Source organism: Scatophagus argus, chromosome 13, assembly GCF_020382885.2.
Source record: "Scatophagus argus isolate fScaArg1 chromosome 13, fScaArg1.pri, whole genome shotgun sequence".
NCBI lineage: Eukaryota > Metazoa > Chordata > Actinopteri > Scatophagidae > Scatophagus > Scatophagus argus.
Genome location: NC_058505.1, coordinates 4,696,030 through 4,719,712, shown reverse-complemented (window position 1 = coordinate 4,719,712; position 23,683 = coordinate 4,696,030). Strand labels below are relative to the sequence as shown.

The 23,683-nt window shown below is 43.0% G+C and overlaps 1 protein-coding gene across 1 annotated transcript in view; it reads right to left on the bottom strand.

Annotated features, from left to right (window-relative positions):
- The window catches only part of st6galnac5a (ST6 (alpha-N-acetyl-neuraminyl-2,3-beta-galactosyl-1,3)-N-acetylgalactosaminide alpha-2,6-sialyltransferase 5a), a 43,136-nt gene extending 22,827 nt beyond the window's left edge, over positions 1-20,309 (bottom strand). Inside the window, exons 1-2 of the mRNA XM_046407455.1 lie at positions 19,911-20,309; positions 18,837-19,046 (exon numbers count right to left, since the gene is read on the bottom strand). Of these exons, the coding sequence (XP_046263411.1) occupies positions 18,837-19,046; positions 19,911-19,925 (225 nt within the window). The 5' untranslated portion in view covers positions 19,926-20,309. The remainder of the gene's footprint in view (positions 1-18,836; positions 19,047-19,910) is intronic.
- Between the last annotated feature and the right edge of the window lie 3,374 nt (positions 20,310-23,683).

Genomic DNA, 23,683 nt, shown 5'->3' with positions numbered 1-23,683 from the left:
GACAACCAAGATCTAAAAATTAAATCAATAAATAAAAAACACTTTAAAAAATCCTCAAACAAAATCAACATCAACAGTGTTGAGTAGATGACAGTCTGGTTCGGGGAAGATGACACCACAGTCTTTTGTAAAGCCAGCTGTTTGTAACAGCGGGGTAAAGTTAAAGCAAATCTCACTTTGATGAATCGAGAGGATATTTGCAATGCTAATGTGTTATTTCATCATTTAGTAAAACTGCCTGTGAAAAGGGGTACAAAAAAGCTCTAAAATCAGATAAAAAGGGACAAAAATGCCCTAAGAAAAAACAAGTTAATTTCTTAAGCTGGTTCCTACTGCGAGAGCCAAAATGTGCAATTTATGATATGAGATGATGAAAAGGAGGAGAAGGAAAAAAAAATGCACAGATAAAGAAATGAAATGGACGGACAGATTCAGTCTCTCCTCTCGTCTGTCTCTGTGATCGTCTCCATGTCGTCCATGTCGTGAATTTTATGCTCCAGCTTTGACTTGCGAGTTTGTCCTCCTTCCAGACCTCCATGACGAAGGTGTGGTCGTGTGACTTAGGTCTGTTTGTCTTCACCTGAAGTCGCTCGACGTCCTCACCTGGACTGAAGGTCTAGAGGGCGTACAGTGCGAGGAATAGAAAAACAAATTGCCATTTAGAGTCGATGGAAGCACGATGCGAGTGCGGCTACCAATTAGAGTGAAATCTTAACAGCTGGAGGCAACAACAGCGAGGAAAAACTGAATTCGGTTATGATGCAAAAGACGCTCCAATTAGAGAAGAATCAAACCCATTTCTATTGTGCTGTCGAGTGCTTGTCCACACGCACACAAACGCACACACTCCGGCAGGCTGAGTGCTGCAGGGCTGAGGCGATGGAGGAGGGCTTATTTGGAGCTGTTTGTCCGGCGCACACATTTGACCAGTCATTAGAGAGAGCTGAGGTGGGGAGTGAGCGCTGCCGAGAACTAATGAAGACGAGGAGGAGGGACCAGGAGGTGAGGGTGGATATCGAAACGGGGCAATTAGGGATTCCAGCGGTCAGTAGTCGTACTCCAGGTTGACAGCTCCCGCTGCTCGGACGCTCCGCTCTTAATTAGGCCGGAGTTTTCTGTGAGCACCTTGAAAAGGAGACATGTTTGATGGAGGGCAATTATCTACTTCAGAAAGAAAAACAGCATCTGGCCTAAAAAGAGACTAATGAAAATTCATTGATGGCGGTTGAGAGTGTTTTTTTGGATAAGTGGCAACACTGATGATGTTGTTGGGGGTGGGGGTTGATATCATCCAGAGCATCTTGGTGGCTGTGCTCTGATCTTCAAAGCAAGCGGGAGTGTAAAGAGGGCTCTTCACTCTGTGTGTGTGTGTGTGCGTGTGTGTGTGTGTGAGACATAGAGGGAGGAATCCAACACACAGCTCCGCAGAGTGAGGATTTAACGTGCGCCTGTGTGCACTTGTTTGTGATCAAAGTAAAAAGTGTACGGCCGTTGGAGAGGGATGCAACAGTTTAGAGGACATCAAACCAAGTCCCTCTCGCTCTCCAACGCACAGACACACACACACACACACACACACACACACACACACACACACACAACAAAAACACACCATGGCAAAATACAACAAAGACTTCTGAATAAACACTGCCAGCTTCCACCAAACTCACAACCGGAAAATTGCAGTCAATTACCAAATTTAAAGTTTAACTACTGCAGGATTTTCCTGTTGTAGACAAAAACAATCCTTCTCCACCATCGCTTACGACACACTCGAAGTGTGTGCTGGCGTCTGTATCTGCTGAGACCCTGAACCCTGTCTCGGTTTCCTTGTGTTCTTAGCATTTTTACGTTTCTAGAAAACGACAGCTGATTGCTGAGTCTCATTCCCAGACTTTACTGAAACTCAGCAGTCAGTCGGTATTTGACGACTTTCTAGTTTGCTGCACATCTGAGTCATTTTTCTTTTTTCTTTTTTACAAACAACAACTGACAAAACCTCCATTGTACGCCTTGAAGAAACTGACAAGCAGCCCGACAAGAGTAATTCAGAACTTTGTGATATTTTGGCTCTAAAAAAGAGCAGATAACAGAAGAAGAAGTTGCAGCCTCAGTGATTGATTAGCATGATAATTCTAAGAAAACACTTGCAATGCAGCCGTAAATGGCAGCTCCAACTCGATGATTCAATTGTTGGTTACCTGGTGTCAGGTGATCAGTCGAAATAAAGTGAAATCACACAAACGATGATTATCACTTTGCTTCACAGCTTTCTTTGGTGTGGAAACATTTTATATTTGTAGTTTTTCAGACATGTTTCAAATATCTTTGAGCGGAGGAGGGAAAATACACGAGAGCTTTGAGCGTCTGGTGCGTATCGTGAGTGTTTTTCCAGCAGGACGAGACCATTTGTTGTTTGTTAAAATATCTAAAACAACCTGCGGTTACGCTTTCCCGACAATAAACCACTTGCGGTTATGCAACTAATGGCCGTCCTCAAGAGAAAAACAACAGCTTTGATCGTTGGTGTAAATTAAATTTATTTCATGTTCAGTAGCAAAAGGTGAAGACCACGCGGTGGACAAATCCAGTTTCTTGTTTCAGTCTGAAGCACAAACACTCTTGACTTCTCAGTCCCTGGCAACAAACTGCAGAATCCCTCAAAAACACAGTTTACAGCCTGTGCTAAACATCTAAATATTTACTCATTTGTTCATTTACGTCTTTTTGAGGATGGAGCGATTTCGTTGGACCGAAAGGTTCACTTTGGTTTATTTTTTAAATCTCCTTCAAAGTCAAAAATGTGTTTTTCTTCTTGCTCCTACAGTTGAATGTGTATTTGCAGAGTCTGACATTATTAGGCTGTTGTCACATTCACTGCTGAAAGTGTAGATCTTCTCTGCGCTCGGTGAAAATCTGATTTTAAGACATCACAAATAGTTTGTGATTCTGCCCCAATACTCAGCATAAACACATGTGATGCGGAAACTTGAAGCCTCCAGTGCTCACACACACACACACACACACACACACAGAAGGTAGACTTTTACAGTGACATAGGAGACATCATGACATCATCTAAATGAAAAATATGTTCTCTATAGAGAAGGAGTGGGGGCCATTTTAGGGATTTTAATTTGGTAATTTTCTGCAAAATGGCAGATACATGTTAATACATGTGTGGAGGGGATCTCTGCAGTATGAGCAACCTTTTCCCCTACCAGGAGTAATAAGATACCCAGACAGGAAATAAGAGAATTCTTATTTCCTGTGTTATTTTTGTGTTTGTGACTTTACCTGTGAAATCCTGTGTGTGCTCACAGAAGAAGACTCTGCTTCATGTGAAGGGGTCAGGTGTTTTGGGATGCTGTATGCAGAACACCACAGTTTATATTTTCAAAAACAACAAAAGTCGCAGCATCATCTCTGTGAGACTGTCACGGCAAATCCACAGTGCTGCAGTACATTTTATTATCCCGGTGTTGGTATTGTTGTGTCTCCTCTCACTGAACAGCTCCACTTCCGTCTCACACTCTACTCCCTCGCTCTGAATCCCAATCAAACATGCCCTTGTATCCCAAACTCCAAACACCTCTGCAGCTCGCGTGCAGGCCGACTCTGCCCTGAAGGCAGGACTCTGTGTCATTAAACCTTAACTCTCCTCACCACCTGCACGGGTCTTGTTTCTTTCCCTCGCTTTTCTCCCAGATAAGAAACAAACCTCCTCCTCCTCCACCTCCTCTTCTTCCTCACCCCATCCGATGTGGGTGAACCTGAAGAGGAGAACACTTGATGAAGGGTTTCTATTAGTATGAGCTGCTGGAAAGACCAGACCCAGGCAGTCTGACATGTCAAGCCAGTGGGAGTGTGGAGGGAATCGGGTTGCGCCTTGTTACAACACACACTCTTTTGCTTTAATTGGCTCCATATCAGCCTGCTAGCCACCGGTGCAGACTGTACAATGATGCAGCTGTTGCTTGTCCCTATAACCTCCACCCAGATAGAGGAGGAGAGAGCTACTGCTGCGAGGACCACACAGACATCACGGTAGGAATGACTGCCTTGACATGAATACAAAGAATGAGGTGCAATTTACCAGGTCAAAGAATCTCTCCCCCTCCCCTCTTTTAGCTCTGATATTGTAGCAGGAGCTGGCGAGCGGTGAAGACAGACGAGGAAAAAGCAGGGAGGAAATGATAGAGGGACGTAAGGAACAGAGGGGGTAGGAAGACAAAAAGTGAGGCAGGGAGGGAAGGAAAATAAAAGGCAGTCTGATAGATGAAATAGAGGAGCAAGAAAAAGGAGTGGCTGTCAGAGAAAGAAGCACTTTGGAGACCAGGAAATGTAGGCCAAGGCCTTCAGAGACACACGGAGGGATTTCAGGGGCACGCTTTGATGAGGGAAAGTTAGTAATGCACACTCGCTTCTTAGCTGCTGGAGTTATGACATCTGATAAGGTCATTATGCGAGCGTGAAGCGCCAGCCTCAGACATCATTAAAAGATCTACGGGATTCCCTCGTCCCGATCGCGCCCAGACACCTGAAGTCAGCTCAGCGTTTGAGGAGATTTCACATTTGCGAGTGAGCTCACGGCTGCCATCGTCATCATCATCATTATCATCATCACACCGTTTATTGATGTGTTGGGCTGATATGTTTCCCATAATCCTCTCAGATCAGTGGTTTGGACTGATGAGCACGGTTATCGCCCAGCACGGGGCTGTAAACAGTGGACTGGATCAATACCAATAAGATGATCTTGTTAAGAGAGGTTTGGCGAGTGTAATGACTTGGAGGAGACGTCTGAGCACAAGGTGTGCGCCGCTACTTCGTGTTCACATCACGTCCACGCCTGCACTGCAAAAGTCCCTTTTCTACACAAGATACAGCGAGTTGAAAATGAAACTGAAAGATAAAAGGTGCAATATAATCCTAGCGTGAAGCTGAATATATGCATGGATAGGGACGGCGGGAGGACATTTGAATATGGCACTCAGGAAAACTGTTAACCGTCAAACTCGAGATGACAAGTTTGTTGTGAACAAGGGCAAACAGGCAATTTTCACACCAGCACGAAAACTTCTGGAGTCTCGAGACTGGCTGTTAAATCTTAGGAGTGCGAGTGTAATAAATCCCGTCAAGCTCAATCCCACAGGAGCAATTACTGTTGTGTTCTCGCAAAATAACAACAAGCCCAAGAAAAACAAAAAGAAGACATCAATAATACATCACCAATAGTACAGTCCCAATGTGGAAGAAAGCTCTGCTTCCCTCTGAAAACATTTCCTGTACTAAATATTCTAGTTGGAGTGTGTCCATGATGTGCTGGAACAGAGAATAAAGAGAGACAGTGGCCACTGTGTGTGTGTGTGTGTGTGTGTGTGTGTGTGTGTGTGTGAATGAGTGCATAAAACACCAGCTGTCAAAGACAACATGCATCAAGCAGGAAAACTTTCCTCCTGGGATTTCATATTGGCAGGCAGGACAGGACAGTTTGTCTTTCAGTCCCTCTTCATGTTCATGTGTGTGTTTACAGTATGTCAGTGCTGGAAAGTAACTCATAAGTACTTGTACCTTACCTCCATTTCCATTCCTGCAACTTTACAGTTCAGCTCTACTGCATTTCAAGAAGAAATATTTTGGCTTCTCTACATTTATCTGATAGCTTAGGTTATTTACTGATACACTTAAAACGCATTTATAACACATTGTTAGACATTCAGTTTGTAGTTTGTAAAGTTTTTGGCACATTTCAGATGTCACTAAGTGTCTCACTGTGCCCTCTTCTTCTGCAGTGCTTTAACGGCACCCGTTAAGGCTGGAGATTTAGCCTCATCAGCTGTTTATCTCTAAGCCGCCAACTTGTAATGTTCACGTAAAGGTACAGTCAGTAGACTTTTGTCATGTAGTCCTAAGATAGTCCTAAAAAGTCCCACTGGAGGGGCCAAAAGAGAGCAAACCCAAAGGACTCATATTAATGATAATAATGATGATGAGCTCCTCCACATGACAAAAAACTTAAATTCCCAGTGTGACCAAGTGGAACTGAGCGTAGGGCCTGTTTATGAGGCACAGACTTTTTTAATAGGAAAACACTAATGAGATGAATCACAATGCTAATGTTTATTGCCAAAGTAATGCCTGTTCATTTACCTAATGGACACACATCTGAGACTCAGCAACAGACATGCAGATGGATGTGAGTTACATTCAAACAGGTTGATCTTCGCCAAGAAAGAAATAATCCAGTGACTCTGGAGCTGAAAATGTGTTGTTGTTGTTGTTGTTGTTTTTTGTCCCATGGCAATGACCTTCATTAGTTTATTCCCAAGTGTAGCCTGCATACCAGGAATTCATAAAAACACAAACATGCCTGCTAACAGCCTTCAGCTCCCTGACTGTTTTATCCCTTAATGAGTCCTGATCAGCGTTTTCACGTTACTGCATCTTACTGTGAGCATCACACGGCCAAACTGCTGTGCTGAGGGAAGGAAGTACTCCGACCCCGAAAAATCACCCGTACAACGATGCAAAAATACTCAAGTGCACGTAAAAGTCCTGCCTTCTGAGTAACACTAACAAAGTATTATCAGCAAAAGCAGTAATTTTGCAGAAAAGTTTCCCCTGTTGGTGATTTATTAAAAGCGACACATCAGTACGTAAGCAGTATCGCACAGTACCGTTTCTACTGAGGTGAATCTAATTACTTTATATACCACCAGGGAGTTTAATCTGGAGGTTTCCAACATGAGGCTTGGCTCCCTCCAATGGGCCACGAGATAAATTTGAGGGGTTGTGAGAGGATTAATACTGGACCGAAGGAATTATTTCTCTCAAATCTTTGCTTCTTGGTAACATATTGGGCATTTCATAACGCTGACAGCTCGAGATCCACCACTGGTTTAAACTGCAACACGACATTGTTTTTAGAACCCTATCTGATATTTTAATGTAAATTATTAATCTGAAAAGTAAGTGCAGCTATCAGACAGACGTAGTGAATTAAAAAAGTACAATATTTCCCCCTGAAGCGTAGTGAAGCAGGGGTATAAAATGAAAGCCCGCTACGGCACTTTGGTAAACGTACTTTAATGTAAACGTTTCCAGCCCTGCACATCCGTCTGCTGTGTGGCTGACGTTATAACAGAGCGTTAGAAGAGCCTGAGCTGATATTAACGCCTGTGCAGTCAATACTACTCCACTTGGTTATTAGTAAGCATCTGAAGTTACCATCATCATCATCATCATCGTCATCAGGGCTTTCGTTGCATTATTAATGAGATGATGATGGAGGGAGGAATTAAGGCTGATTACAAGGCGAGGAAATGGAGTCATCTTCAGCTCATAAATAGACAGACACTCTTTTGCATTGCTGAAATGAGCCTCTGCATCTGTTCATCATATTAGCTGGAGCCAGCTGAAGCTTTACATCATTCTTCTTCAGTGGAAAATTAACAATTAAGAGCGTTTTCAGTGTGAAAAACTTTTTTTTTTTTTTAATTTTAAAACTTTCTTCCCAGCTCAGATGTTTTGACACTTTGTTGGGTTTCAAAGCCAAGCGCTGATCTTGGAGGAAATCTGGGTGTTTGGGGACCACTTCTGAACTTCTATTAACCACAGCAAGAAAGCTTCGATTTAAACATCTGAAGGATAACAAGTGTTGAACAAACTTCACTCGTGTTTCCATTTGTTTATCACAACCACAAAAAAATCTGCGGTTTGAGAGAAGGCAGAGGTTTCAAGAGATTACTCGACTCTAAACAAGTCGAGTTCTTTCATAAATGAGAGATTAATCCCTGCTGGAATCAACAGAAAGTGGCACAAGTGCTGTTCCAAATGTTTAATGAGGAAAACCATTTCTGTTTCTGTTTCTGTTATTAGACTGTTTTCACATGGCCGGCAAACAATGCATTTCATTTTTTTAATTGTAAGAAGCTGGAGAAACCTTTAAACAGTAATGTGCCTGCTGGCTTATAATGAAGACGGATCCCACTTGACTTTGAGCTTATTGTCTCGAAAAACAAGCGTCCTTTGATTCTACAAAGAGGCCGTCGGGCTATAATTTAGTCGATTTGTTCAGCACAGGTTAATTTTGCTGTGCAGAAGCACGGAGGACAGGATAGGGACTCAACGATACCGAGGGTGAGAGACGAATTTTCTGCAGCCATGATTCACCTGCTGAAGGCTGTCTGACTTGAAAGCGGATGATATTAAGAACCAGAACTGTGTGGAAGTGTTGTTTTAGTTACCGTTAGTTAGTTATGTGTCCTGAATTACAATTCATCATCTTTTCATTCCAACTATGGAGTTACAGATTTACGATTAATGCTGTGCTTTTCATGAAATCTTTTGCATGATTTCATTTACAGTTAACCATAAAAGAGCCGTGAAGTGTGAGGGGGCGTCTCCTCGTTCCTGAAGTAAAAGCCCCATTTATTTTGCCCATGTAGACAATGTTACTGTAGTGACAATTAGAAGTTTTCCATTGCTTGGATCATCATTAAATTCATCGTGTGTGGATCATCAGCCCAAAAGATGAGCAGCTGTGTTAAGTAATAGTAAAACATCTGGTTCTTTGACTGAAAAAAGAAAAGGTAAAAACTAAAAGCTAACTATACTAATTATAACTCCCAAGTTGCATTGTACCAAGAAACGTCCAATCGCAGAGCTGAGAATTAGCAACCATAGCTGTGTTTTGTTTTGTGAATTTTGTAGTATTATTTCAAACATGGGGTCATAAAATCTGTATCGTTGCTACTTTACCTGGGAGAGTCTCAGGTGTCCATGAGAAATAACACTGGATATATTGCTGCAATAGGAACACGTAGCAGGGGAAAACACCAGCGTCTCGTCCCACAAAACATTTCTTTATTTGTTTTTTTTCAACTGCAGGAAACTGAGTCAGCAAGCTCTTTTAATGAGATTTTGTTGAGCCAGTGAGGGTTAGACCCCATCAACTACGCCCTGTGCCTCCCCCGCCTCAAAATCAATTTAGTCGTCCTCACAATCATGGAAACTTCCACTGCTGACCTACATGTCAGTGTGACCCACTTGCGACTGCTGAGGTTTGTCCAAGATCTCAATAAAGTTCAAAACTTTGGGCAAACACTGCAGTGTACACAGACTTGCCTCATTTCAGGATGATGGGGGATGATAGATTCTGTTTCTACCTGCTGAAAGAGACTTTTTCCCAGGTGTCAACGTGGCGAAATGATCCAATCTCTCTGACTTTCAGAAACAAGCACAACAGTCACACTTGGCTTTCTGCCACGATTGCCACGGTGTGAACAAGGGTGAAATTCTGTCATCCACAAATTACTACGTCCTCTAGTGTCCACGTTCACTGCAGAGCCGCACCAACACGTCTGCCTCGGCACTAATGGAGGCGGCGTGCTATCAGAGAAGAGCTGGAACAGCACGGAAACATTTCTGCAGAGCGATCTCCATCCACCTCCACTCTGAATCACAGCTGGTATTCATTACACAGCAGGAGACGACTCTGCATGTGCGCTACGTGTGAATTAGGTTTCTTATTCTGAAGCCTGTTTATTGATCTATTGTACCAACAAATACTTGGCTTTTATTATCTCGCCCTCTCTCTGGGAACTGGCTTCTTCTTGCATTTGAAAAAGGAGGCTCCTCTGAAAACGAACACGCAGGTGACGCGAGAAAGTAACGGATAACAAAATATAAACATAAATAATTTGGGCGTCTCAATCAGCAATGCACCTGTCAGTAGAAATGAACCCAATTTCAATGGATATTGAGCTATAATACGATTTCATAATATTTTAATTCCCTCACAACCAACCATTTCAAACCATTTCTTTCCCATCTCTCATCCTTCATTGGACCCCATTTTATTTCTCCTGCATTTACGGCATCCCAATCAAATCCAGGTGCGCTTTAAAAGTCCTTCATTTACATGCATCTGTAGCTACATATATACATTGCGTAAATCTCTGCAAGCCACATCACTTGCAATCCGTGTCGGTTTTCCCTGGCTACACGCAATTTAGGGTCAGCTCTGCTCCAGTCGAGAGTCGTGGTAATTCACCGCAATTTGTTTGGTAAGCAACAAAAACGCCAGAAGACGTTTAGAAGAGTTTAGCAATTTAGGTACAACAACAGAACCACAGGGATAATTCATAACAAAGATTTTTCTCCTTTTCAAAAAGCTCTCATTTACGCTACTCCTTCTCCCATACAGATCATTGAGTTATCTGTTTGTAAGTTGCTGGAGCCAGTTTTTACAGTTATTTTATCTGAAAGGGAGAAAGACTGCTGATGTTACAGGTAGGGATGGGAATGTTCTGATGATTTTAGATCAAGATCAGTGTTAACGGCCTCCATAATTGCAAAGATCATGACAGTTAATTTCCTTCTGCTTCCAAGCTTCACGTAACACAGATCTGCCCGTCGTGAACATACAGTACCAAGAGAGTGATGGCTGGATTAACTCTTCTACAGGTGACGCATTGTAACTAATGCAATGTGAGGTTCTGCCGAAAAAGATCTTTTTACTGCAATTTTGTGTTTTAATAGCGCAAAAGAAGAAATTTGTTGGTTATTTCAAGTCTGGCCGTAACCCACAGGGCATTTCAAAATTGAAAGATAAGATCACATTTTAGATTGTGGATCATTATTGAAATTAAATAGATAGGAGTAAAGATTATGTGTGCAACTTGAAGATATGCATGTGCATCAGTAATGTTGTTGGGCACCCGTAAGCCTCCAGAGCAGCTTCAGTGCTCCTTAGTGTAATTACAGAAGTCTCTGAACAACATTCCTCCAAAACATATGCCCTCACTTGGTGTTTTGATGATGGTGGTCAAGAGTCCTGTCTAGCATGTCTTGCATTGGGAAGAGCTGGAAGCTGTGTTATGTCTGGAGGGAGGAGAAAACTCTGAAATCCAAGCAAAAGCTCTAGCTGGAACCAGCGTGGCATAACAAAACCACTGCATTCACCCCCCCAAAGGTGTTCAGTTTGGTTGAGATCTGGTGACTATCAAAGCCATGGCATGTGATTCACATATTCATTAAACAATTCAGTGAGCCCTTAGTTTCTCTGTGAAAATATCTACACTCATTTATTCAGATTTTTCCTTTCATCTGTTGCAAGTTTCCATGTACATTTTGACTTATTCAGAGCGAGCGCGTCTTCTGAGATTGTTCGGAGGGAGTATGGACTCCTCCACAGCGTCTGTTTTACACTACAGAGATTTGAGGTCCCATGAAAGACCCTGCTGTTGATATAACCTGAATTAATGTGGTGTCCCTCCAGCAGAAAGGAGGTAAAAGGAGGAGGAAGCAGCTCTGTACGCGTCCAGGAAAAATGCTTACTCCTCAACATCACTGAAGGTGCGATCAGTAGCCTCGTCAGCGAGAGCGTGAGACAAAGGACCTTCGATTGAACAGCCGTGACAATGTCTCCTCAACGAGGGGATGATGGGATACACATCAAAGTCCACTCTGTAATTGGGACTGAAGTTCGACACTGTGGTGCAGGCAACGATTTAATGTCACGTCAGCGAAAACACCACAAGGCTACAGGAGGCTGGATCTTTCTTCATGCTTACAGTCGAAGGTTTCTCTATAACAGGCCAACTTTAATACAGTCGAGCTCTTTTGCTTTATTTTTGGCCAGAAGCTAACAGTTTCGTAAAACCTCAGGTCTTCATAATTAATTGGTATCTAATATGTTTCTAATGTGGAGGGGAGAAAAGGCTCGTGGCACACAGGAAAAGATTACAGCAAAGTGCAAGTAACAGTTTCATCATTCCTCTCTCCCACCATGGAGGACACGCTCATCAATCACGGCTAAAGAGCTGAGTAATGTAAGATGGCCTCACGTATCTGTGGGGCCAAAGGAAACAAAAGCAAAGAAATTGGGTTTTATTGCAAAGCTTTCCGCCAGGCGTCTCTTTGCATTCGATATCAACGACGCACGAGGAATACGGCGGCAGCCTATCATCTATCTCCCAATGTTGTGGCAAAAGGTATCATCTATTTATCATAATTTAACCTTTTCAGATCCCTTACATGCCTCTCAGGGGCCAAACAAGGAGAGCACTCCACAGGCTGCAGCTTACCAAGCATCAAAGGTTAAAACACGGAGAAGCATGAAATCACCATTCAGCTTGTGACAAATGCCTCAAGAAATTTACCTCCACTTCCTTTGTGCTGAAAATATATGACTTCACCAGTGATTCCCTAACCACAGAATGCCAAAAGGCGCCAAGTGTGAGATTACTCCGTCGAGGGAATGCTTATCAAGAGGCAGCGCCCCTCCCCCCCACACTCTTCATCCATAATTGCTTTGCAGGCCTGCACTGGAAAGAGCCTGAAGCTGTGTTATGTTTGGCGGGAGCAGAATGCACTGGAGATAAGTTGAAATCCAAGACTATGCCCCAGTTGGGACCACTGTGGCATAACGAAACCACTATTCTCTTCTTTTCAGACAAAATGGAGCATTTTTAGCATTCTAACAAGGTTCCTGCATGAAAATAGTGGTTATCTGTCGCTAATGCTTCGTGCAGCTTGCGTTGTAATTTAAAACTCAAAATGGTACAAAACACAAAGACAAACCTCGTGCACACATGCGCAAGCTTATGCACATACACACACAGACCTGCAGACTTCACAAACATTGTTAGTTTGCATAAATTGACTACAGAGTCCTTGGCCATAACGGCCTAATTGGGGAGTTTTTGGACTCGCCATCCAGCTGGCTGATTGCATAGCAAAATCCTAATGAACGGTGAAAAATGACTTTGTTGCTCAGAGGAAACCATAGAAGATGTGGCTGTCTGAGATGAAATATTAAACATCTCACTTCTCCAGCTGTCACTGAAGCTGTAGTTGAGAGAAGGATGCCTTGTCATTTCTCCTTGGCACAGACGGCTTCGCTCTCCTTGGCTGATGCCTTCAGGCGAAGTGTACTTACACAGTGAGTACTTCCAGACCAGATATATGTAAAACCCACTCTGTCCAGTCTGTGCAGAGTAATCTGCTTTGTAGATTTCTTGCATCATCTCAGTGGGATTATCTGCACAACATCACGCCAGCAATACGTGACCAAACATCAAGCACCAAAGCTGCGACCCTCAGCTCTTCTTCATTTTAGTAAAATTTTTAAATAAGAATTACGAATGAACCATCATCATACTTCATATTTCCATCTGACAGCTTTTGTGTGATTATTAAGACCAAATATCGAAAAAACCTATTGGGAATTGCAAATTTTAGAAGGAGGAACACAGCTTCTGTCATTGATATTATGCTGAATCAGAAACTACAAACAGCAGCATTTTATAACCAAAGCTTTCACACTGAGATGGGAGGCACAGAAGAAAGATGAATACTGACTGTCAGTGTGGTAAATAGCTAAATGATGCTGGTGAGAGTTACTGCTGGGATAACTAGCTTGTGTGCGAGGCTGCTGGAGTACAGTATAGCAGCATCAGTAAACATGACTGTCATCTCCAGCTAAAAACATTAAAACAATCAGCAGTTCTGACTGCCTGCGAGCACTCGCACCAACAAACGAGGTTTACCAGCTGAGTCTGGACCAGGACAGCACTGAATACACATCTGGACGTCAGGTTGGGTTCCAGACAGTGTACATATGTTGTTTATTGCAGGTATTTTTTGAGGTTGATTATTCACCTCCTTGAGGTGATACTGGGTCATTAGTATGCTATTTTGCATTAAAGTCTCTGGTGAAGTCGTCTCTGATGAAGCTCCTGGATGTGCCAGTCTCATGTATGTAACTAGTGTGGCTGTGGAGATGGCAAAGTGTGTCACTGGTTGGACAGGACAGTCAATCTAAAACCTCGGTCTGAACTGAAATATCTCGCTAACTGTTAGATAGATTGCCATGAAATTTGGGACAAACATTCATTGTTCTCAGACGATTTGAATCTCAAACTTTGTTGATCTTCTAACTTTTTGCCGAGCGCCACAAGCAGACGAACATTTTTATTTTATTCAGTGAAATATCTCAGCATCCACTAAGACTGGGACAAAGTTTAGCTTGGACATTCAGGGAGCCCAGAGGATGAACCCTAAAAACTTGAACGATCCCTTGACTTTTCCTGACTTGTCGAATGAAATGTCTCAAAGGAACTGCTGAATGTTTTGCCACGACATTCATATTCCCCTCAGGATGAATTGTAATCATGTTGGCGAGTTCTTGACTTTTCATCGAGCAGCATCATCTGATGTTGTTTACTACTACTACAACCAGCATTTCCCTTAGCTTACTTTGCTATTTAGTGCTATTTAGCACATGTTAAACAAAGCACATTCAACCAACACGGTGAACATGCCAAATGCTACCTGCTAAACATCAGTATGTTGGCAGTGTTATCTGTTATTTTGTTATCTACACGTAATGCACAGAGCTGCTGGCATGGCTGTACACTCTTTGTCTTATTTTTACTTTTAATCATATGAAAACATCTTGTGTCTTGTTAGACACGCAAAATCAGCCCAGTTCATTCGTTTCCTGCGTGACATCAAGGTGTCCCTGATGTTTGATAAGACTCCTCGCTCTCGCCTGCGCTGAAATCTCCCATTACTTCCCCCCCACCTGTCTCGTAGGATATCAGTTAAAAACCTGCATGATGCTGGTGTCAGAGAGGCATTTAGAGGGAGACGGTTACACCGGCTCATCCACCCATTTCCACAGAGAGACGAGTGAGAGTGGTTTCCTGTCCGCCTCCTCCTTCTCCTCCGCCTCCTCCTCCTTCTCCTCAATGACAAAATAAAACGGAGGGTAGTGCTAGAAGAAAGGAAACCCGTGGGGATTTTATTCTCTATCTTTTCCTTATGTGACGGTTGCTGCCTCCTACTTCACTCACTCGTCTTTTCTCTCAGGCAGAACCTTTCCCGGGTCCAATATTCTCTTTTATCATTTTCTCCGTCCTTACACTTTCCCAGTTTTGTCCTCTTCCCTCATTCTCTTTGCCCTTACCCTACGAGATTCTCTCTGCCTTTTCATCTCCTTCCCAACTTTCATTCTTTGCTTCCTTATCGCGTCCCTCTCCTCCACAGTCTTCACAGCACATGTCCAGGCCAACCAACGCTGCTGCACAGCTACAAATAAATTCCCCTTCATTCTGACCTAAATCAAACATGTTGCACTGAAAAGAACTTGGTACAAAGAATTTGAATGGATTTTAGATGCATTACTGTTTGTAATGTGCAAAAAAAAACCCAAAATGTTTGAAGAATGTGAGAAAATGTGGAGGAAAAAAAATTCAACATTATGGAAAATGTTTTGACATCATGACCGAATGTCTTCAGCTAACTTACAGGCTTCATAATGTTATCTGGGATGTGATAAGATTGTGGAAAATAAAGTGAATCGGTCAAGGGCTGACTGGCACTGCACCCTGCATGTCAGCCAGCTGATATCTTGGAAAGATCAATATCGCAGAGAGGTCAGCAAGCGCAGATGAAGAAGCCAAATACTCACGTCTGAGTAGTTTTTTTCCCACACATAGATCATTCAGTGCTTCAGGAGAACAAATGCAGGACAAGGCACACAACTTTCTCACTTTTATTTATATGCAGAGAAAGCTCATCCATGAGGTCAAACTGCAGGAAGGACACAATAAAACTGAATGCAAAGTATCTGAAGGTTGCACTAGATTATGCGCTACCGCATGCTGCAGTAGCAAAGTGCTTTCCAATCACAAAGTATTGATTACAGCTTGAAGTGGCAGAATGTGAAGGGTGACATAACAACAGGTTTGAAGAAGTATAAAGTGATGCTCATTGGAGCCGTGGCTATAATTGATGTCCCCTGTCACCAAAATGTCAATAAATTTATCGCCAAGAAAAAAAAATTAAATCGCTGGTTCACTTTGGATGCTCGGCTGCTCCAGTCAGTGGAGGGAAATCAATTCTCTGGGTTTACTGACGCATTACAGACAAATCCTCATCAAATCAAAACATACACAGTCACTGAATATTGACATTTCAGGCAGTGAGAAAAAAGATGCTGCTGCGTGTCCCATTAGCTGTCTTAAAATATGAGTAACTCATTTCATATGAACTCAACTTCTGACAACGTGACTTAGCTGTGAAATGATTCTGATTCGAGAACCAAAAGCTAAACAGCCTCTGGCATATTGACCGCATCTCTGGACAAATATAAACTGGATTTTAATGTTGGGTAACACATCAGGCGCATCACACCTATAGAACTTACAAACAGAGCATTAAAATTGACTTTTTGGTGCACAGCCCCGAGTCATTATGATAAAAATCTTAAATTACTGAAATCTGTGTGAATTGCAAATTGCACTACACGCAGCTCTACAATCCACATGACAAACAGGCTGTGCAAAAACCAGTAAACTAAACCACGTTATCTAGAAGTGAAAACAAAACGGACGCGTGTGAAACTTCTGTTGTGACTGTAAGCCTTCTATGTGAAAATGTTCATGCGTTTTCTGTTTATGCTGCGTGACGAGGTGCGTTCACACGTGCTTGTGCAACCTGAGCCTAACGCTACGTCTGAGTTTAACCCCGAAGCCAAGCTCTCAAACGGCACTTTGAAGCACTGAGGACACGACTAAATACTCTCCATCCTCGCGGTTAAGGCGCCAACCTTGAACTACGCCGTTCTCGGTTTGCATCCAACTGCCGTCCTTTGCTGCATGTCGTTTCCCCGTCTGTCTCTCTCTCTCTCCCTGCTCATTTCCTGTCATCCCTCTACTATCTTTATAAGCTATAAGGCATAAAATGCGGCAAAACCTCACCTTTCAAATCTTCACTCTCCAGGTTTATCTCATCTTACAGAAGGTTAAAAGTAAAAGTAAAGTATCTGAGCAGTGAGTTTAGCGCAGATCAGCAGTGAATCAGAAAAAAAAAATAATAATAATAACATTTCACTAATAATTTTAATGCTCACTTTTGTCTCTGAGTCATTTGGATTATATGGAAAAACTGTGGATTAGACTGCAATGTGTTGCCGCCAGACTGCACTCTGTTGTAGTGAAACCACCAAACCCCCTGAGTGCAGCTTTAAAATCATGTTGGTGAGTCAAATGCCAGAGCTGATTAAACCAAGCAAGCAAAAAAAAAAAAACCCTAAAAAAGATGAAAATAAAATACATGTATGTGTCTGTATTTATTTATACGTCCCCTGATCTTCCCACAGTATGTGAGATGTAAAGTGAACTGTGAATTCAGTGTGTCCTCAGAGGGGAAACTTAAGGCAGCATTTCTCCTGAGTAAACTCTGCCGGCTGAACTTTTCACAGTCATCAACATTAGAAGCTTCCACACTTGTTGGTTTCTGCACCAGTGTGATTCCTTTTAATGAATAATACTTCCACCTTCTGCTGCCAACTTGCATTACTTTGTCACAAGATAAAGTGACTCTTCAGGGCCCCCAGTGTTTAATTTAGAAAAAGTTAATTTACCAGTCAGGCTACCTTTTCTGGCTTTTCTGCAGGAACAATGTGTTGACTTTAAAATCCGTCTGGCTGATTCATGTTCATGCTGCTCGTGTGTCTCATGCGCACAGCCACAGCCTCTTCCAAAAGCAGGCAGGAGGCTGCCTAATTACTCATATGCAAATTATGTGACATAATTGGACGATTTAAAACACGTTTTCAGATGCCAGCAGATATTTTCCTTGAAAGAGGCGTTTATGAGCCTACCAGACACAGAGGCCAGGGCCCCTGTTACCCCCAGGGCCCACAGGCTGGAAACGACTACAGAGAAACACAAAATAACTACAAGGAAGCACAAAACTCCTCAAGATAGAGACACAAAACAACTACAAGAGACAGAAAAAGACCCCAAAGAGATAAAAACAGGTTATACTGAAACAGGGTTGTCCAGGCATCTCCCACGCAGCTGATTCAGGTGCTTCTCAATTCAAAGACAGCAAACTTCAAGGGTAAGAAAAGCACACTGACTTACAGCCTTTAATTGTGCGAGCGGACTAACGTTTCAACACCACCACAAATCAGAGTGTACTCCGGCCCCTCTTTTCCTCTCCGAAAATACAAACAGATTCTGTTTGGGTGTCTTGTAGGAGGGTTGGGGAGCCTTTTACAAGGGCCTATTGTCTCATAATCTGTCAATGAGTCCGGCCAAAACCATTTCTCTAAACCGCGAGCGTCTTAAACCCAATGGCTGCAGAACTGTTGCATCCATCATTTGGCTCAGCGGTGCACACCGTTTCACACACCACCCAACAGCCCATCAACCAGAGTGCCTGCAGAGAAGCACACTGTCTTGAAAGTTGCCCGAGGAAAAAAAAAGCCTTTACAAGGTGATTAGGTCTGCTTTACTTGCAGCGCCTTCCGCTCCCCAGTACTCACATTGATTGTTTTCTCCTGGGCCGGTAAATAGATGGAAGTCAATACGCCCCTACAGTGACGTCAGGGTTCACCTAGCTGCAGGTCTCCTGGGCCTATCAATTAGAGCATAAGAATGCAGCCAAGGATTTCATTTGTAGCCTAAGCTGTTATTAGTAACGACAGGTGGGTATTGAGTGTGGCGTAACACCGTGCTGGAGAAAATTGTGATAAATGACGAGGGGGAGGCTCGCTCCTTCTCTCTCTAAAGAGCTTTGCAGATAGATGACTGCTGGTCATTAGACAGGAGGAAAGGTGTAGGTGTGTGTGTGTGTGTGAGTGAGTGAGGAAGAAAAAGTGAAAATGCAGTGTCGAAACGGACGTCTAATGCAAGAAAGCTTCACTTTCAAAGGCTTTGGTGCACACTTTGCGGTGCATCAGCCGCACATTTGAAGCCATTCATCCGCACCTAAACCCCGCATTATGAGAGACGCACACGGCCACATCTGTTTACCTTATGGTCGATGATGCCGCTGTATCCCTGGAGGACCGGGGGGTGAGGCTTGGCCACCCTGACGGAGGCTTCAGTGGGCCGCCGCTGCTGTTCATGCTGCCGGACGTGCGTGTCGTTGGCGTCCCTGGAAGCGCCGTTGAAGCTGCCGTTGTAGACGAGGAACAAGCTGGCGCACAGGAGGAGCACGAGAAGCACCGCTATCCCATGGCGCTGACGCAAAGACACAAGCACATGCTGACAGGTTAGCCCTGCTGAGTTAAGGCTGCACCTGTACACGTAACGACAGGTGAGCGGCAGCTTTCTCTCAGCTCAGACACCATCCTCATCCTCAGCTGCTCTGTCAATAACTCCAACTTCCTGTCAGTCACGTCACTTCGGACCAAAAACTTGAAAAAATAAAAAACAGCTTTTTATCGATTTAATTTGAGGGTCCGCTCGTGACATCGACAAGATGTCAGGCTGTTAATGATGATCTCTACTTAGTTTGCCTGCTCGCGCGGAAATGGTGCGTTCAGGAGCACATCTGCAGAGTAATTTACAATACGTGTCTCACCTCGGTGAGCGCCGAAAGCCATAAAGTTCATCTTGATATCCTGACCTTGTAAGTCATTAGGTGCCTCAGTCTGAGCTGCCACTCTATAAATCCATATCAAATTACAGAAGATAAGCAGCACGCGTCACTTTTGATTTGTTTCGTGGCACAATGCCGAACAAGAACTGTTGGATCTACCGATTTAATTTCACAGCTGTTTAAATTGGTACAAGGTTCATTACAGGCCATTAAAGCCATCACATTTCATGCACTTTTTTTTAAAATGCATGCATCTGCATTAACCGCAGGGAAAAAAACACAAACACCCAGCGCTGTGGTCCACGCTGTAGTAGCTACTTATAAGGAAAAGCCCGAGCTTAGTGCCGAACAGCTGGGTGTCCATTGTTCACATCCTAATCTTTTGATCCTAAAGAGTGCACACAGAAGCGTTATGGCGATGGGAGCGCAGTTCGCAGAACAACGCCGGATTTAAAAGCGAGCACAAACAGTTGCCTGCAGGGCTACAAGGCAGAGACCTTTACCATAGGTGTCTTCATTTTGCGGCGCGCTGTCTTATCGCTGCGGCTCAGTGCGTCTGGCTCCACTTCCTCTCATGGTACAGCGGCATCTGTTCGCATCCCGAATCCACTTCAGTCCGTCCGCGCTGTGCCAGCCCGCCTGCCGCTGCCTGTGTGCCTTCAGACCGGAGCCCAGGCGCAATTCATACTGTGGAGACCGAGGCGACAGATGTTCACTATTGTAGCTCTGCTGGGTCTTAAAACCCCCCGAGTTTGAGGGGGGCTGAAAGAGTGGAGGCGCAGCGCAGTTAATTAAAGAGCCTACCTGCAAGAGGGTGATAAGGCCGTTTTGTTTAATGGTTATTTCCTGCTGAGCATTATGTGATGGAAATCTCTGCTCGGATTACTCTGGAGTACAGTGAATACACGTCATGTCATCTTTGGACGTCTGCTGCATGAAATATGAGGTGGATGATGAAGATAAGACAGTGATTAGATCCTGGAAAGCGCAGGGACACCGAGTCTCTGTTAATCAGTGTTGAGACGTGTACTGCAGGAGAGGTTAGAGGTACTATACTTCAGTACTGCAGTTTCACACCACCGTATATCCGCTTTATTTTACTTTTTACTCCTGTGCGTCTGCAAGTAGGAACCTACTTCATATGTGTTTAATTAACAGCACGCAGTAAAATATGTCTAACAATATATAATGACACTCAGCAGGGTTTTTTGCACAAGCTACTTTTACTTTTTGTGTATTTTTTGCTTAAATAACATTTTCCTTTTACTCACTTTCACTGTGATTCCTTATTTCCAAATTGTCATATTTTTTAAACTCACTTTAAGTTTAATTTAACACCAGTTTAGCAGCTTTTGATGCACTTGTGCACGTTTTCGAGGTGAGTTGAGCTGACTTAGCTGCAGCCTTACAGCCCGAGACCTAAACAAACATTTCAGAGTAAATCATTTTCAGTGCTGTTGAATCTTTCTGTATCTCTCAGTATGGGTTTCTTGTGTGTGTTCTGTAAGCTGTGTGCTCTGTCAGTGCATTAAAGTCCTCTGTGTGTACACATGCAGCACAACAGACTCGCAGAAGCACATTAAATAACCATTTGTTTTTCCAGCCACGCTGAAACAAACAACACCACCTCCTTAAAGCACTTAAATTCGCAGCTTCAGAATGATTCGTTTTATGTTTCGTGAAGTAGGAACAGCCGTTTAGCATAAATATCAATACATTTTATACAAGCTACCAAGTACTTTTAAAAAGAAAGTTCAAAAGGCTTTGCAGAGCAGCAGAGAGAGCAAAACTGCAAAGCAAAAAAAAATCAGCAGGAACGGGAGGACAAAACCAAGATTAGAAAATGACTGTGACTGTTTGTTTACTGTCATTTGTTCAATACATTCACTGTGTGGCTTGATATTTAAATATTTTCTCACATTGTCTGAATATTCTTCAGAACTGAAGCTTCATTCTTCTTTTAAATAGTTTCTCTGCATTATATTATCATTATATCAGTGTGTCCGAGGATTTTTACATTAATGCTCGAGATAAATGCATGTATGCACAGGCTACATAAACTCACACATACCCGCATAAATACGCAAACATGTGCAGGCATTCATACTGCAAGCACAAACATACAGAGTATTCAAAAGCATGCCTACATACAAACAAATATAAAGTACGTACTGTTTTTTGCACAAGTAAAACTGAAGGCAGCGACGTTAGAAACATAAAACCACAAATCGGAAAAAGAGAGAACAAAAGTGAAGAAGGAGAGCCATTAAAAACAAGACAAAGATGGAGCTGGGCTGTCAGTTTCATCCACAGCCTTTCAGAGGAGGTCAGAGCCCCTCATTTACAGCACGGCTTCTGGATGGACTAAAGGCGCCCTGTGATGCTGGAGGGCCTCCTGCCGGGATTCGACTCATAACTTATGAACAGGTCAGACATGTTTGCACAAGCTGTCCAGCACAGGAATGGAAAGGTGATCAATAAAGTGTTAAAGATAACGATTCTAAAATTTACAGTCGACCATCGTAGCCAAAGCTCAAAACAGGAGAAAAACAGCCAGCGTCTGCAGTCAGAAGTCTTGCTGCTGACTGTAGAGAGGAGAGCGAATTCGGACTCAGACTGAATTACGTTTCTTTAAACAGATGATTCAAAAGTGTGTTTCATCCTGGATGATCTGCACCGGACGAAAGAAGTGAGTTAACATACGCAGAAGAAAAGGGAACCTCAAACATAAGGGACTGAGAACTGAGGAGAAAACAGACACAATCAACTTAATTTCAAAACTATCACTTAAAAGGCTCATCAAAGACCGGAGCTAACAAAGCATCTCAGCCCATTAATTCTTACTGAAGGCACAAACCTGTGCAGCTGACAGGTTTGCACTGACGAACCTGCACCAGACTCTGTAGCTCTGCTCAACGTTTCAGTGTCTTTCAGCTCACTGTTTCAGTCCAGTAATGATAATGACTGTGATTTGTATTATGGATTAATCTGATCTGATCGTTTTTGCCATTCATCAGTTGTTTGGTTCATGAGAAAGGCTGCCACAATTACCCAGAACTCAGAGTGACACCTTGACAGCGATTGTTTTGTCCAACCAACAATCAAAACATTATATTTTACATGATCTTAATTTGTTTTGTATGCAAACATCTCAGTTTGCAAAGTACCTCGTAACAACAGAAGTCAGATAATTGTTGCAAAGCAAAAAGTAGGCCTTCAATATTTCCACCTGATGGTAAAATGCTGATGGGTAGAATTATAAAATCAAAAGAAGAGACTCAAATAAATCTGTACATAAGTACAGTACCTGAGGAAGTGTGATTCCTGTAGGGATTCTGAATGCAGGACAATAATAAGCTGTATCGACAATATTCACTGACTCATCCTTTAAAGAGTTTGTACAATGACATTTCCAGGTATGTCCTCCAGTCACCATCACCGCAGCCTCCGCCCGTTAATCCGCCACACAATGGACGGCGACACCACATATAACAAAGCATTAAAACCGGAGCAGAGCTGCTGCATGTTTCATCCCCATTTGCCAGCGATTGTGTATAATCTGCTTACGAAGAAGAAGAAGAAGGAAAAAAAAAACAAATAAAAAAAATGAAACAGGTCCTCATGCAAGAGAGACTTCCCAGAAGCAATAATCCACATCAGTGTCGCCATCAGAGTCACAGGGGAATAATGTGCGATAACACAGCATAACAAGGTTGGAAGGCTGGGCACGACAACAACAACAACAACAACAGCAACAGCAACACGTCAGAGAAACAGTTTCAAAGAGAAGCTGTCTTTGAAGTGTGCACTCACTGAAGGCCAGTGAAAGGGCATGAGCGTCTCTCAGCTCCGACAGGCACATTTAGGAAAATTACACAAGTCTTTGCGTACTCGTGTGTTGATTTCGTGTTTGCTTTGAGCTCCACTTGTGTCTTACACGGTTGATTATAAGCCACAGAGTATTTATGACACTGAACTGTAATGTAACCTTAATGTGCTTAACACACAACCCATTTTAGTGTTCAAGGTTCTCTCTGCAAAAACAGACCTAAACTGTACCAATTGCTCAAAAACGTTTGGTAGAAAACAGGAGCCTGCATGACAACACCTGCACTTTAATTCCCCCAGAGTTTCTGAACCGCTGGTTTTTATCTACAGACCCCCGGAGCGGAGAAAAGAATCAAACTGGAAACAGGAAATTAATCCCAATTTTCAATATAATTTGGCCACAAGGTAGCTGTGCGTGTTCCCAGACAGGGATTTACAGAATGCTTTT